General features: G+C 43.9%; 4 protein-coding genes across 4 annotated transcripts; 2 read left to right on the plus strand and 2 right to left on the minus strand.

Annotated features, from left to right (window-relative positions):
* Nucleotides 1–244: 244 nt before the first annotated feature.
* Nucleotides 245–2,727, plus strand: Bfra_000050sa (putative mrna capping enzyme protein; the record flags this gene model as incomplete). The annotated part of the gene is made up of 3 exons (XM_037330500.1): nucleotides 245–1,984; nucleotides 2,032–2,505; nucleotides 2,557–2,727. 3 exons carry the CDS (start codon nucleotides 245–247, stop codon nucleotides 2,725–2,727), a joined length of 2,385 nt encoding a protein of 794 aa, XP_037196833.1.
* A 2,668-nt stretch (nucleotides 2,728–5,395) lies between these two features.
* Nucleotides 5,396–7,426, plus strand: Bfra_000051 (putative transcription factor cys6 protein; the record flags this gene model as incomplete). The annotated part of the gene is made up of 2 exons (XM_037330501.1): nucleotides 5,396–5,601; nucleotides 5,659–7,426. 2 exons carry the CDS (start codon nucleotides 5,396–5,398, stop codon nucleotides 7,424–7,426), a joined length of 1,974 nt encoding a protein of 657 aa, XP_037196834.1.
* Nucleotides 7,427–8,491: 1,065 nt separating this feature from the next.
* Nucleotides 8,492–11,050, minus strand: Bfra_000052 (putative cytochrome p450 monooxygenase protein; the record flags this gene model as incomplete). Its single annotated transcript, XM_037330502.1, has 5 exons — nucleotides 8,492–8,757; nucleotides 9,312–9,524; nucleotides 9,638–9,866; nucleotides 10,300–10,827; nucleotides 10,889–11,050. The coding sequence occupies 5 exons, from the start codon at nucleotides 11,048–11,050 to the stop codon at nucleotides 8,492–8,494; spliced, it is 1,398 nt and encodes a 465-aa protein (XP_037196835.1).
* Nucleotides 11,051–11,107: 57 nt separating this feature from the next.
* Bfra_000053sa (putative cytochrome p450 monooxygenase protein) lies at nucleotides 11,108–11,748 on the minus strand (the record flags this gene model as incomplete). Its single annotated transcript, XM_037330503.1, has 3 exons — nucleotides 11,108–11,454; nucleotides 11,499–11,643; nucleotides 11,716–11,748. 3 exons carry the CDS (start codon nucleotides 11,746–11,748, stop codon nucleotides 11,108–11,110), a joined length of 525 nt encoding a protein of 174 aa, XP_037196836.1.
* Between the last annotated feature and the right edge of the window lie 348 nt (nucleotides 11,749–12,096).

Raw genomic sequence — 12,096 nt, forward strand, 5'->3', positions numbered from 1 at the left:
TTTTTCATCCTGATACGCTTTCTTTGTTCGAATGTGTTTGCGCCTGCCTATCCTTTGCGCCAACTTCACTATCCCATACGTCCGAGAACGAGATCCATCCAACGGTACGACGAAATTCGACATCATCAACAAATGAACCGCCGGTGGAAGATTTGAAAGAGATATCGAGAGTGTAGCTCGTGGGGTCCGTAAGGGTGTATATGGTGGTGGTGCTGCGACCGCTACTGGACAACGAGTCGCAAATATGGACCTTCGTTCAATCATCAATACGGAAAATGGTGAAGGGGCTCGATCGAAACAAAATGCGCCGACACCAGTTACTCCAATTCAAACGGGTCCCCCATTAGGCCAGGGACAACAAATCTACAGGAATTATAGTCATTCGTCGCAAGTCTCGCCAGGTCCGGGCAAACATGGCTCACAATCACAAGAGTACGGTTCACAAAATGGTGGGCCTTATGCATCGCCAACTACCTATCAATCAACTCATCTAAATCGACCGCCTCCTCCTACTCCCATTCAAGCTCCTCCTCCGAATGACCTTCGTTCTCCAACGGATTCTTATTCGGCCCCCTCACCTTATCGGCATACTCCCACTTCTTCAATAAGCATTGCCGGGAGTGGTCAATACCCGTTCCCGCAAAGTCTTCAAAATCCCCAAAGTCCTGCTCAACGTCATCAATATCCTCCTCCAACTTTTCACCAACCTCAAAGAGAAAGTTATCCGCAGTCTAATCCACCTCCGCATTTACAACAACAATATAATTCACAGATTCAACCATCGCCAGTTCCACAAACACCTCCGATTGGGATACCAGGGGCAAATAATCCCTATTTTCAACATCACAGATCACAATCTTCACTTTCGAATTCTACACCCACGTCAGCGCACAGTCAGCAGCAGCAGTATCAAAATCAATTCACTCAAGAGAGTCCTATACACACAATTCAATTACCGCAAAATCAATTTCCAATCCAGCATCAACGGCAACAATCTCAACACTCTCAACACTCTCAACCTGGAACTCCTTTAGGCCCTCCTTTACAAACACAACGCCAATCATCCGGCGCATTTACACAACCGACTAGTCCTTATCAGCAACGAGCAGTACCCACGAATCCTTTCAACGGTACGCAATTCAATCAAATCTCTCCTGCGCCAGCGAACGCTTCGATCCCACCTCGAATGCCAACGACTCCACAAAGTGCTTACGACTCTCAAAGAACCTCGACAAGCTCCACGCAACAGAGATCTTTGATTGAACGAGAAAGAAGTCTCAGTGTCAGCCCCAAAACGCGTTTACCTAGTCAGACAAGAGGAAATTCAATGGTTCAGCAGCAGCCGGAAGAATTCAATAATTCTACAAAGCGTAAAATGGAAGATCGGGAAATGTCCTTTGAAGCGCCTCAACGAATCGAGCAATATGAAGTTAAACCACAAATGAACGGCGATCATCGATCTAGCTCTACCGCTGCTCCTTCTCCTCAGCAACCACCACCCAGAAAGAAGATTCGTTATACTGAGCCACCAATATGGGCCCGAAGTGCCAAGGGGGTAAAGGGTCTAGGCCGTAAGAACATGAACGGAAGACAACACACTCCTCAGCCATCCGCGCAAAGTCTACCAGCTACATTAATCAAGCAAGAAAGCAATGGTATGCGTCAGGCATCACCGGCAGTTCCTCGACCTGTTACAGGAAGTGATTATGATTGGGATGGTCCTCTTGGTCCATGGGAGCCGAGCATATCTGGCACAAAACCCCCTGCGGAGATAACGAGACTAGTGGCAGACTTTCTTTACATGCACGTTGTTAATCGAGAAGATACCGGAGAGTTAGCCAGTCATGGCGTGGAAATTGAAATTGAAGCAAAGTTAGGACAACTTGTCAGTAAAGAGACGAATGTGCGATTGAGTCTGCCAGTTCGATCGGAAACAGTACTTTTGGATAATCAGTTTGTTGCTTTCAAAAGTACAATGACAGAGGTACGTTACACGAATTTTATACCATTGCCCCGCTAACATAGGTATAGGCTCAGCATAGAGGATTGAACGAATTTTTAAATAAAAAAGTCCAGGAATGCATGCCAAGTAATAATGGTCAGTCGAAACGACGTGTTAAGATTGACTACTTACATCGACGTGAGACGGACAAATTTTATGAGCTTCCTTCTTCGATGCATAGCACTTTACCTCCTGCTCTACGGGCTTTACTTAATCCACGTTACTCTGTTAAAGTTCGTGTTACACACGATCAGAAGACTGGTGAACCTCTGGCCAAGATTATTAAAGCTCGAGTAGCAGATTTGGATCTCTACTTCCCTAGTCAAGCACTCGATTGTCGAATTAGTATAAACTTTGAAATGAAGTTTGATGGAAACGTAGAAGAACTTATTGCTTCAAGTGATGGAGCTCAAAGACCGGATCGTAACAAGGATCGTTTGAGTTACAGACAATCCCATTATCAAGTGGACCTTACTCAAGTCACTCAAAACTTGGTATCAAATGTAAGTCTCCTATGCACCTACCCTCACTAGGATATCAACTAATCATGATAGGGTGTATCTCGAACTGAAAAAGAACACGAGCTTGAAATCGAACTCTCAGCAGCAGCTGTTACTGATCAAGCTCTCAAAGCTAGACATGGCGAACCAAACGATTATTTCAAACTGGTTGATGGTTTCATAGATAATGTTCGATTATTGGCCAGAACAGCTATACCCGTTTAGGCGGTTCTGGTAAAGCTTTCATTCTTCAGACTACATGAAGTCAAACATCCTACTTTTGTTTACGGCACTTTTTTTTTACATCATGGCGTTTGGATCTGGGGAAAATTTCAAATGGGACACATTGTAATGAATGTGTGGGAAAGATTGCAATGATGTTTTAGTGGTAATTTCTTATTTTCAACGAAAGGCAAGAGTAGTCCCCAGATTTACTTTTTGCAAATATTCTAGCTGCATTTCGGAGCATCATTGGCTGGTTGCACATGGAAGGAAATAGTAATTTGGTTTTGAAGAAATGGAGGCTTTCCATGTTGTTATTATTCTTATTGGGAGGGACGGGAGAAGATTGATCATGAGAATGACTTTTGATGATGGGATGTGTAGATGAATAAAAGGGGTGGAAGGGAGAAGGAAAGGGAGAAGGAAAGGGAGAAGGAAAGGGAGAAGGAAAGGGAGAAGGAAAGGGAGAAAGGAAGGCTTGTTATGCTTGATTGACAGCTAGCGCGATGATATGATCGCTACCTAGTTTGATACGATATTATGCCATGCATACCTGGGTAGGTAGGTATATATGGTTTGTAGATTTTAAATGTAATAATGTATGTTATGTATTTGTCGCGGGGCTTGCTGTAAATGTTTGTGCTTGTGCATGTATGTGTAGATGCTAGATGGATGTTTTATCAACCCCTTTTCCCTTTTTCTGTTTTTCATCTTTCTATCTTTATATCTCCTCTCTTATCCTAATTTCCATCCAATGCAATACAGCTCACAAATCGGATCCGCATTCAAGTGCCCACAGCGTTAGAATACTTACATGTGTGAACTAGAGAGATCCCACACTTGTAAGAAGTTTGGCCAGATCTGAAGAGACTATTCGAGCCCTTTTCAGCGGCGATGAAGAGCCAGAAAATAGTTCCGACGCATACCTTTATCATCCCTGAATAACATTTGAAAATATATTTGCCGTTGGGCCATTGAAGCAGCATAGTTAGGAACTACAAATCCAAGATTGTACATCCCGCACTTTGCCATCAGAAAGATGTGGTTGTTCTGCATGTGGATAGATACACAATAGCATGTAGATCGGATGGAAACCATCGATTCTAAAAGTGCGGGGGATTTAACTTTCTGAAGATCAGTTGATCTCAAAAATTATGTGCTTGTTGAAGAACAGAGAGGAAGTCTACTTGTCTTTGTTGTTTCAGATATATATAAAAAGACGTACATCGCCGAGAGCAGAGTCTAGAACTTTGAACATACTATACTCGTCCGGCCAGACGTTATGCATTCCGAGACTAATGCACATACCACAAAATGGGAATCTACAAGAGGACGAATCCGCTTTTCTTAGTGGCGGAGTTGCGTTACGCACCTTCTGGCAGCACGCAGCACGAATACTATATTGAATACCGATAGCTCGGTTTTCATCAGTGTAACGACCCACGCTGCCATCCACACATGCATGCATACATGGAATGGAATGCTGATGGAATGAATCCACTGTGTGAAAGGAATCTAGAATTTACAACACATTATTCCTGTTTGCCGCGGGAAATGGGGAAATGTACGAGTACGAGCCCAATAGCAGATCCCATCAAGTGTCCAATATATTATATTGTAGTCATAGGGAGTACACCGAGGATCCCCATAGCGACTCCAGACTCTAAGACCAAACTCTAAGACCAAACTCTAAGACCAAACTCTATTGGGAATCTCGGTAGTCATTGGTGGATATACGTGAAAATCAACCAGGCTCCGGAAAGTAAGAACGAAAGTGGTAAAATGTCGACAGAAATAAGAATTCTTCCAAACTTCCCAAACGAGAAGAAATGTGGGAACTCATTAGCTGTAAGCGCTGGAGCGGCTCGAGAGCGGTTGCGGGAATATAATCATATAATCATACTCGGTATAGTTAATCATAAATCATAAATACCTCTATTGCCGTCTGTACCAATAGGATGTCACCCCCTTTTTCCAAGCTCGTAGGATTTTACCGGCTTGGTGCCGTCTTGGATACGTACCTCGTGCACATCTACTAGGTACATAGCATAGCAAGTAAGTAACCCAGTCAAGTCACTACCAGTACCAGTATGTACCTCCTTCCACTCTTGCTTCTTCTACCGAGCATTCAATTAAGGTTCACAACGTCGAACCATTTTCCTTGCAAGTAGACGGGTTTGATGTTGTTGTCCTTATCCTTAATGAAAGTCTCGATTCGCTTCCATCACTGCCTGACCTTCAACCCCAGCTGGATAGATAGACAGAATAATCATCACCATCAATCAAACCTGCAATGCCCCCAACGGTCCAAGGTAAGCTTACGAATACACGGGCAAGCCCTCCACCGGCGATCTTCACAGGTCTGTATCCATTATTTGAAAGGAACATGCTTGTGCAGAATAATACGGAGAGGAGGATTCCAGGTTTTAGTAGCCCCGCAGAATTTGCCAGCATTGCTAGGATCAATATGTTGTCGAAGTGCCTTCTTGCTTCAACCGTTAGACGCCCTTAGTTTAACTGACATTCTTCCCTTTTGATCTCGTTCCTTTCCTTCTCCCACAACTCTCCTCAGTTTGCTGCAATTTCGTTGGTGCGTCAAAAGGCCACGAAAATCTTGCGCATGTAGCTCTCACCATGTTGGTGTCTTACACAACTTTGCTGTTCAGAGAGGATGACCACCACCAACAAAAATATACAACCAGACGTGCGCTTCCCTAGAAGCGACGATAAGAACAATGCTACTATTCGAAGTAGTGAAATTTTACCCGATCGTCGAATGATTGCGATAGATAAATCTAAGACTCCAGCGCTACAGAAGAAGGAAATCAAGTTTCGTGCCAGATTACCCAAGGTTAAGACAGGATGTCAAAATTGCAAGTAGGTGCTAGCCTTATTATTACCATCACCGTTGTATCATAACTAATGAATATAAAGGATCCGAAGAATCAAGTGCGACGAAAAATTGCCCGGCTGCTCTCGCTGTTTTAAATTCGGAATTTTATGTAGTGGGTATCCGAAACAGCCGGAGAAGATCAAACCGAATTCCCGTCAAATTGTGCCCATTTTACCCAAAGGGTCAATTTCTGATATTGCACAAGGATCCATAATCGAGTTATACTTTGGACCTCGATTTGGGGAAGAGCTAGAGGGTAGGTATTTTAAACACTTTTGTGAGAATGTTGCGGCAGGGTTAGCAGGCCCACTTCAAACGAGTGTTTGGTCCGAGATCATTCCTCAGGTGTGTGAAATCGAGCCATATATCGCACATGGCTTAGTGGCACTTGGTGCATTCAGCAAGTATAGCAAGGAGATGGTCCAAGGGGGTGAATCATCAGATAGCAAAAAGCACTTTGAATACGCCTTGCGAGAGTATGGAAAAAGTCTACGAGGTATGCAGAACGCAATTGATGGAAACGTGAGCCGGAGTCCAAGAACAGCTTTGATTGCGTGTATGATAGTTTTTTGTATCGAGAGTATACAAGGACATCAAGCATCCGCTTCCATACACGCAACCAATGGTATCATGATGCTTTACGATTACTATCAATCATCAGCAGCCGGCACCGAATTCAAAAAAGAGAACGTCATAGGACCTGAACTTCGAAGAGCTTTCACGGATTTAGACTTACAAGTTTTGCACTTCCTTGATATTCGCCCACCAGCTCACCACGTTATCATCAAGGAACAACTCAACCGATACCATCTTCAGGGAGCCCAAGTCCCAACTTTTCAGAACATCAAGGATTCTTACGAGTATTTACAGATGATCATGAGAAGGAACCTTCATTTCATCGATATAGCGAGGAAGTTACTCTTAGAGACTGACTTTCAAGAGCAATCCACAACCTTTTCACCCAAAGACTGGGAAGGAGCTGCAGATTTACGCCAAAATAATAATCCGTGGACTCAGCTAGAGCCACGCGCCTCTCATTCTCCACCTGCGGCATCACGCGATAATCATCCATGCGGTAAAATCTATGGGGAAGAAGAATCTGCAGCGACGTCTCAAGAATCTCCGAATCCGAGCAATTCCGGCGCCGAAGGTGGCTTCGCAGATCCCTGTATGGATTATGTAGCTGCGGCCCGTTTCCCACCCGAAATTTTACGAGAACGCGATATCTATCTGGCAGATCTGATGCATTGGGAAAAAGCGTCTGAATCTATTCTTCAAAAATGTCTCGCGTCTCCTCACCACTCGCCAGAATTTCGGACGGCGGCTCTCCTCAAAACCCACGCCGCTGCTAGTGCCATTCGTCTTCACGGCTCCTTCTTCATTGATGAAATTCAATACGATCAACTTACTCATTATTTCCAAACTATCATTACTTATTGTACATATCTCCATCCTTATTACAGCACCTCATCCTACCACACAAATCTGGGTATCTTAATGCCGCTCTTCGAAGTCGGTACGCATTGTCGAGCTAAGATATTGAGAGATCAAGCAATCGCAATGTCGTTTGTGAGTAAAGAATATAGAGAAGGGGTATGGGATAGTTACGTTGGCGGATTCATCTGTAAATGGATTCGAGATCTGGAGGAACCGTGGCGAGATGAAAAGGGACTTATTCCTGCGGATAGAAGAGCGAAGATCGCGGGGTTGAATGTGGTGGTTGAGAAGAGGAGGGCGCAGATGTTTTGTTCGCAGAGGATTGGGGTGGGGAGGGAAAGTGTCACGAAGGATATTATTGTTACTTGGTGATGATTTTGGGGGAGGGATAGGGGCGTGAAAGGAGGGGACGGGGATTTGGATAAAGATCTCGGGTCGAGGGTATATTGTCCTGGATTGGAATGAACGATCGTATGTAATGTAATGTATTCATTGTGGAATGACGGGGAGTTGGTATGTATATATAGTATAGCATAGCATAGTATGACATGACATGACATAGTACTGGATTCAAAAGAATCCCAAGTCGCGAAGTAGAAGTAGAAGAAGTAGTAGTAGAGTAAAATACAAAACTCACAGCATGATTTGAAGCATAGCAGTTCTTCTGAACATAGCAATAATAATAACTATTACACTCTTTCTTGATCAAGTCAAGCTGCTGATACGTAGTACATTTTTGAAGAATCATTATATTGTAAGTTTAGATAGTTAGATAGATAGTTGGGTAGATGGGTAAAAAAGAAAGGAGAGAAATATATTCACCATCCGGAAACATAACTTTTGGAACTTTGACAAGGAATTAGATTTTTAACTCTCTATTTCTCTTTTCGCTCTCTTTTTCCTACCCGGTTCTTTTCTTTTCGCTCTTTTCACTCTTGATAAGGAAGAGAGAGGGAAAGATGTATTAGAATAAACAGAATAAGATGAATAGTATACTACTAGGTAGAATAGATTGAATCTCCTCCCCTCCCCTTTCACGGTATCACCCCCTTCATTTAGCGACACTTGATATGATTTCGTATCTATATTTTTCGTTCGGTAGGTTCGTTACTCTGTACTCGATGAGGTTTGTTTCCTTTTTCTTTTTCTTTTGCTTTTGAGATTTTACTCGAGGTATTTGTCGCTGTGGGTTTTGGTTTCGATGAGGTTAGTTGATGAATTTTCCGGACGTGGTGAGAGAGAGGGGAATGGATTATCTCCGGTTTTACGCCTAGCGATATAAATGAGAACGTACAACTAGAAGACGAGAAATGGTTGGTTCGATAGTTAATATATTCACATGCACATGCATACATACAATTCTCAAAGATATGTATTTTACGATTTAGCACAAAACACGAATACAAATTGGGTATCATTCCATTGAACTCTAACAAATTACTCCATGCCCTTGAACTTCAAAATTCCATTTTCAACCTGACCTTTCTTTCCCCTCTTCTTCTTCTTGCGTTTCTTGCGGCCACCATCTTCCTCATCACTGCTATCTGCCTTGGCATCACTATCATCACTGTCTTTTTCCAATGCGCGTTTTCCACCATCACCCATGACATCGTCTTTATCCTCGATATCTTCTTGCTCTTCCTCTTCCTCTTCTTCTTCTTCCTCTTCTTCCTCGACCTTTTCTTGCCAAACTTTAACCGTATCTCCACCCCAGAAATCAGTCTTCCACCAACATCAAAACCCACCGCAACAACCGCCTCAATATCATCATGTTTCATATCCTCCACAACCCCCTTCCTCCCCCAACCCGCACAATCCTCACACTCCCATCTCCACATCCAACCACCACACATTTCCCACCATATCCGCCCTCCAGATCCTCCGGCATCGCAATCATAGCATCCAGACTTTCACCCCCGCCTTTCCACCCCCATCCACAATAATCCTCTCGCTCTGATCATCCCAAACTCCCTTTTCCCAGAGCGTAATAACTCCATTTCCATTCCCTACACAAACTTTTTCTCTCCCGTATTTCCCTCTCGCAGGTAACCCGCTCACAAACACACTACTCAGTAATTCCTCTTCTTGGTCCTCACTTTTGACAAGCACTCCTCTCCTGAGATCCGTAACCGCCAATGTAGTTCCTCCCGTCGTGATCCACTGTTTGCTAAACCCGCTCGTGCTCATTTCCGTAGGTGGAGAGGTGATAAACTAGATATGTAATCATCGTGTGGATAATGCGTCTGCGCCGGTTTACCAGATTTGAAAGAAGAATTGTCGCGGAGATCGTAGAGATGGAGAGCGCAGGAATCGGTGGCTAGGAGGAGAGTTTGAGGGGAGAGGGCATGGAGAAGGGTGGGAGGATCGAGTTTATCGGTGTTGGTGTTCGGGATGAGGATTTTGGAGATTACTTGGCCGGTGGAAGATGCGGCGCCTTTGAGGAGGGAATCGGTGCCGGCGGAGTAGAGAACTGGAGGTTGGGTGTTAGTATGTGTCAATTGAATAGTAGAATTTCAATTAGTATGCAGATGTCAAATAAGATTCCAATCAAACAAAGGCATAAGAAGAAAATGGAAAACAAACCTTCACCATCATGACTATACCCCAAAGTCCTACAACTTCCCTTGTGTCTCCTAGTTCTCCATTCCGTATCGATAGTACTAGTCCCCGTACTCACCACACTCGTATCTCCATCTTCATCCTCGGCAGCAGCTTCAGCAGCCGGCAATCGAAAACATTGTACATGACCTGACGAAAGACCAACTGAGAGAATAGGTTCGGTGGATGTAGAGCTTGGGTGAAGAGCTCGGAGCTGAGAGGTAATGTACAGAGGTTTTCAAACATGATGGTTAGATGTTGATATGATTTTTAGAAGACTATAACATTATCTCATTGGAATTGGATTGATTTCGGATTCAATTGGAAAAGTTGGAGGGAGAATAGATCAAAACTTTCTTTTTCATGAAAGAGAAATTTTGACGAGGCTGAGGACGGGAAGGCTAGACTTTTGCGACGGAACGGGACAGGGCTCACCGGGAACTAAGGCAGGCGGTCGGCACCTTGCAGCTATCTAATCTGTAGCTTCTTTACTCTACAATCAAACGTACCTACATTACGCAGCTCAAGAAATACATTTTCTAACAAAGTATTCCCATTCTCCATTATTGAATGGAACTTAACACATACTTTACCATACTATGAAACTCTCAAACCATCTACTCAACCTCCACCCATTTCACACCCACCAATTCCGGTTTCTTCATCTGTAACAACAAAACAATCTCACTATCCCATACACTCTTCTCGGCTCTTTTCCTTGCCTCTTCAAGACTTTCTCCCTTTTCAGGAACCACCTCAATCCGATCTTTTCTAAACAACGAAACCATCGTCGCCACAAACTCTACCTGCCCGAATTTTTTCCCCGGACACGCGCGTGCTCCTTCTGACCAAGGAACATACGTACCTTTCTGTGGCGAGAAGAGAAATTCTTCTTCTGGTGTTGATTTGGGATTAATCGATTTATTCGGAAGGTTTTCCTCTTGACTTTGAGTTTCGGAATCTAAATCCCGGCTGAGAACCCAACGATTAGGACGCCAGATAAGTGCATCAGGACCCCAATATTTCGGGTGCGAGTGCATTGCGTTGATATTAGGTATCAGGTGCGTATTTGATGGGATGACGATGGTTTTTCCATTGAGTGTAAGAGGTTGCGGTTCCGCACCTGTTAATTTAGCGATTCCTATCAGGGGGTTAAAGAGCCGAAGAGTTTCGAGCTGGAATATCTTTCAGTTTCTCTCTTCCTATCAATAGATGAATTAGGAAAGCAGTACTTACCAGAACAGCTAGACAACGATTCAATTTCGGATAATACTCTTGATATTTCGATTGAATATTATCATCCTTGATAACCACAGCAAGTATCACCTCGCGTAACCATTCCTGAACTTCTGGATTGGCAGCAAGGAGATACAAAGCCCAATTCGTCGTGATGGCCATGGTATCATGTCTAGCAAAATTATACACAAAGATATTGCCATACACTTCATTTTGTGTTCATCCTCTTCCACCCACGCTCTTATCTCCCGTCAACTCAATCATTTCATCAGACGCCATGATTAGCGAATCAATGAGATTCCGACTCCCAGATTTTCCTTGATGTATAATTTCCTTCTCCTCTCTTACCATCTTCTCCATATGATCTCTAAAATCCACGCAAGCTTGACCCAAACGACTAAACCTCTTCGGCAACCATTTATTGCCGAGGAATTTCGGTCCAAAAAGTAAGATCATCAAAGCATTCTCCAAAATCAAAGCCAACGAATCCCGATAATTAAACATCTGGCCCTCCTTAGGGGATTCCGCCGCCTTTGTAAATGAATACGGCTTTCCAAATCCAGCGCCTGATACACATGAAGAGATAGCGTTCTCGTATCTTTATGGGTACGACGAATGGGTGTTGGTAGCGATTTCCAGTATTCTAGTACTTCGGTTGCTTGGATTAGTGCTTGGATCCATAACGTGCTGCTATTTTGTTCGTTGAATTGTGCGCCGGTGACTTTGCGTTGGCGTTGCCAGTCTGCTCCTCTGGCCTGGGTGGATGTTAGCGGATTGTTCATGGATAATGATGGACGCTAAAATAGTAATAATACCAATACACGTACGGTAGAAATATTAGGTCCAAAAACATCCCACATCGCTACAACCCCAAACATCAAGTTAGCCAAAACTTCTCTCCCCATCGAAAATCCCAAAAGAAAAACCTACCGGCCTCGGAGACCCCTCTCTCTTCCGAAAAATCTCCACAAACGCCTCCTTCTCACAAACATAAACCCAATTGTACCCCGGCGTCACTAGCACAGCCGCATCTCCCTTCTCCCTGTGCACAAATACTTAACGTAGTATTCCCAGCCCAGTTTCCCATAGCGCGTGATGTTGCATTCTCCGTATAGGAGACGGATGAGCGGGAGGATGGAGCGCTGTGTGAGGACCCAGAGGGGATTGTCTGGGCTGGAGGGGAGGGTTATGAGGGGGAGATGGGTTTG

This window comes from Botrytis fragariae (assembly GCF_013461495.1).
Source record: "Botrytis fragariae strain BVB16 chromosome Unknown tig00000001, whole genome shotgun sequence".
NCBI classification, from domain to species: Eukaryota; Fungi; Ascomycota; class Leotiomycetes; order Helotiales; family Sclerotiniaceae; genus Botrytis; species Botrytis fragariae.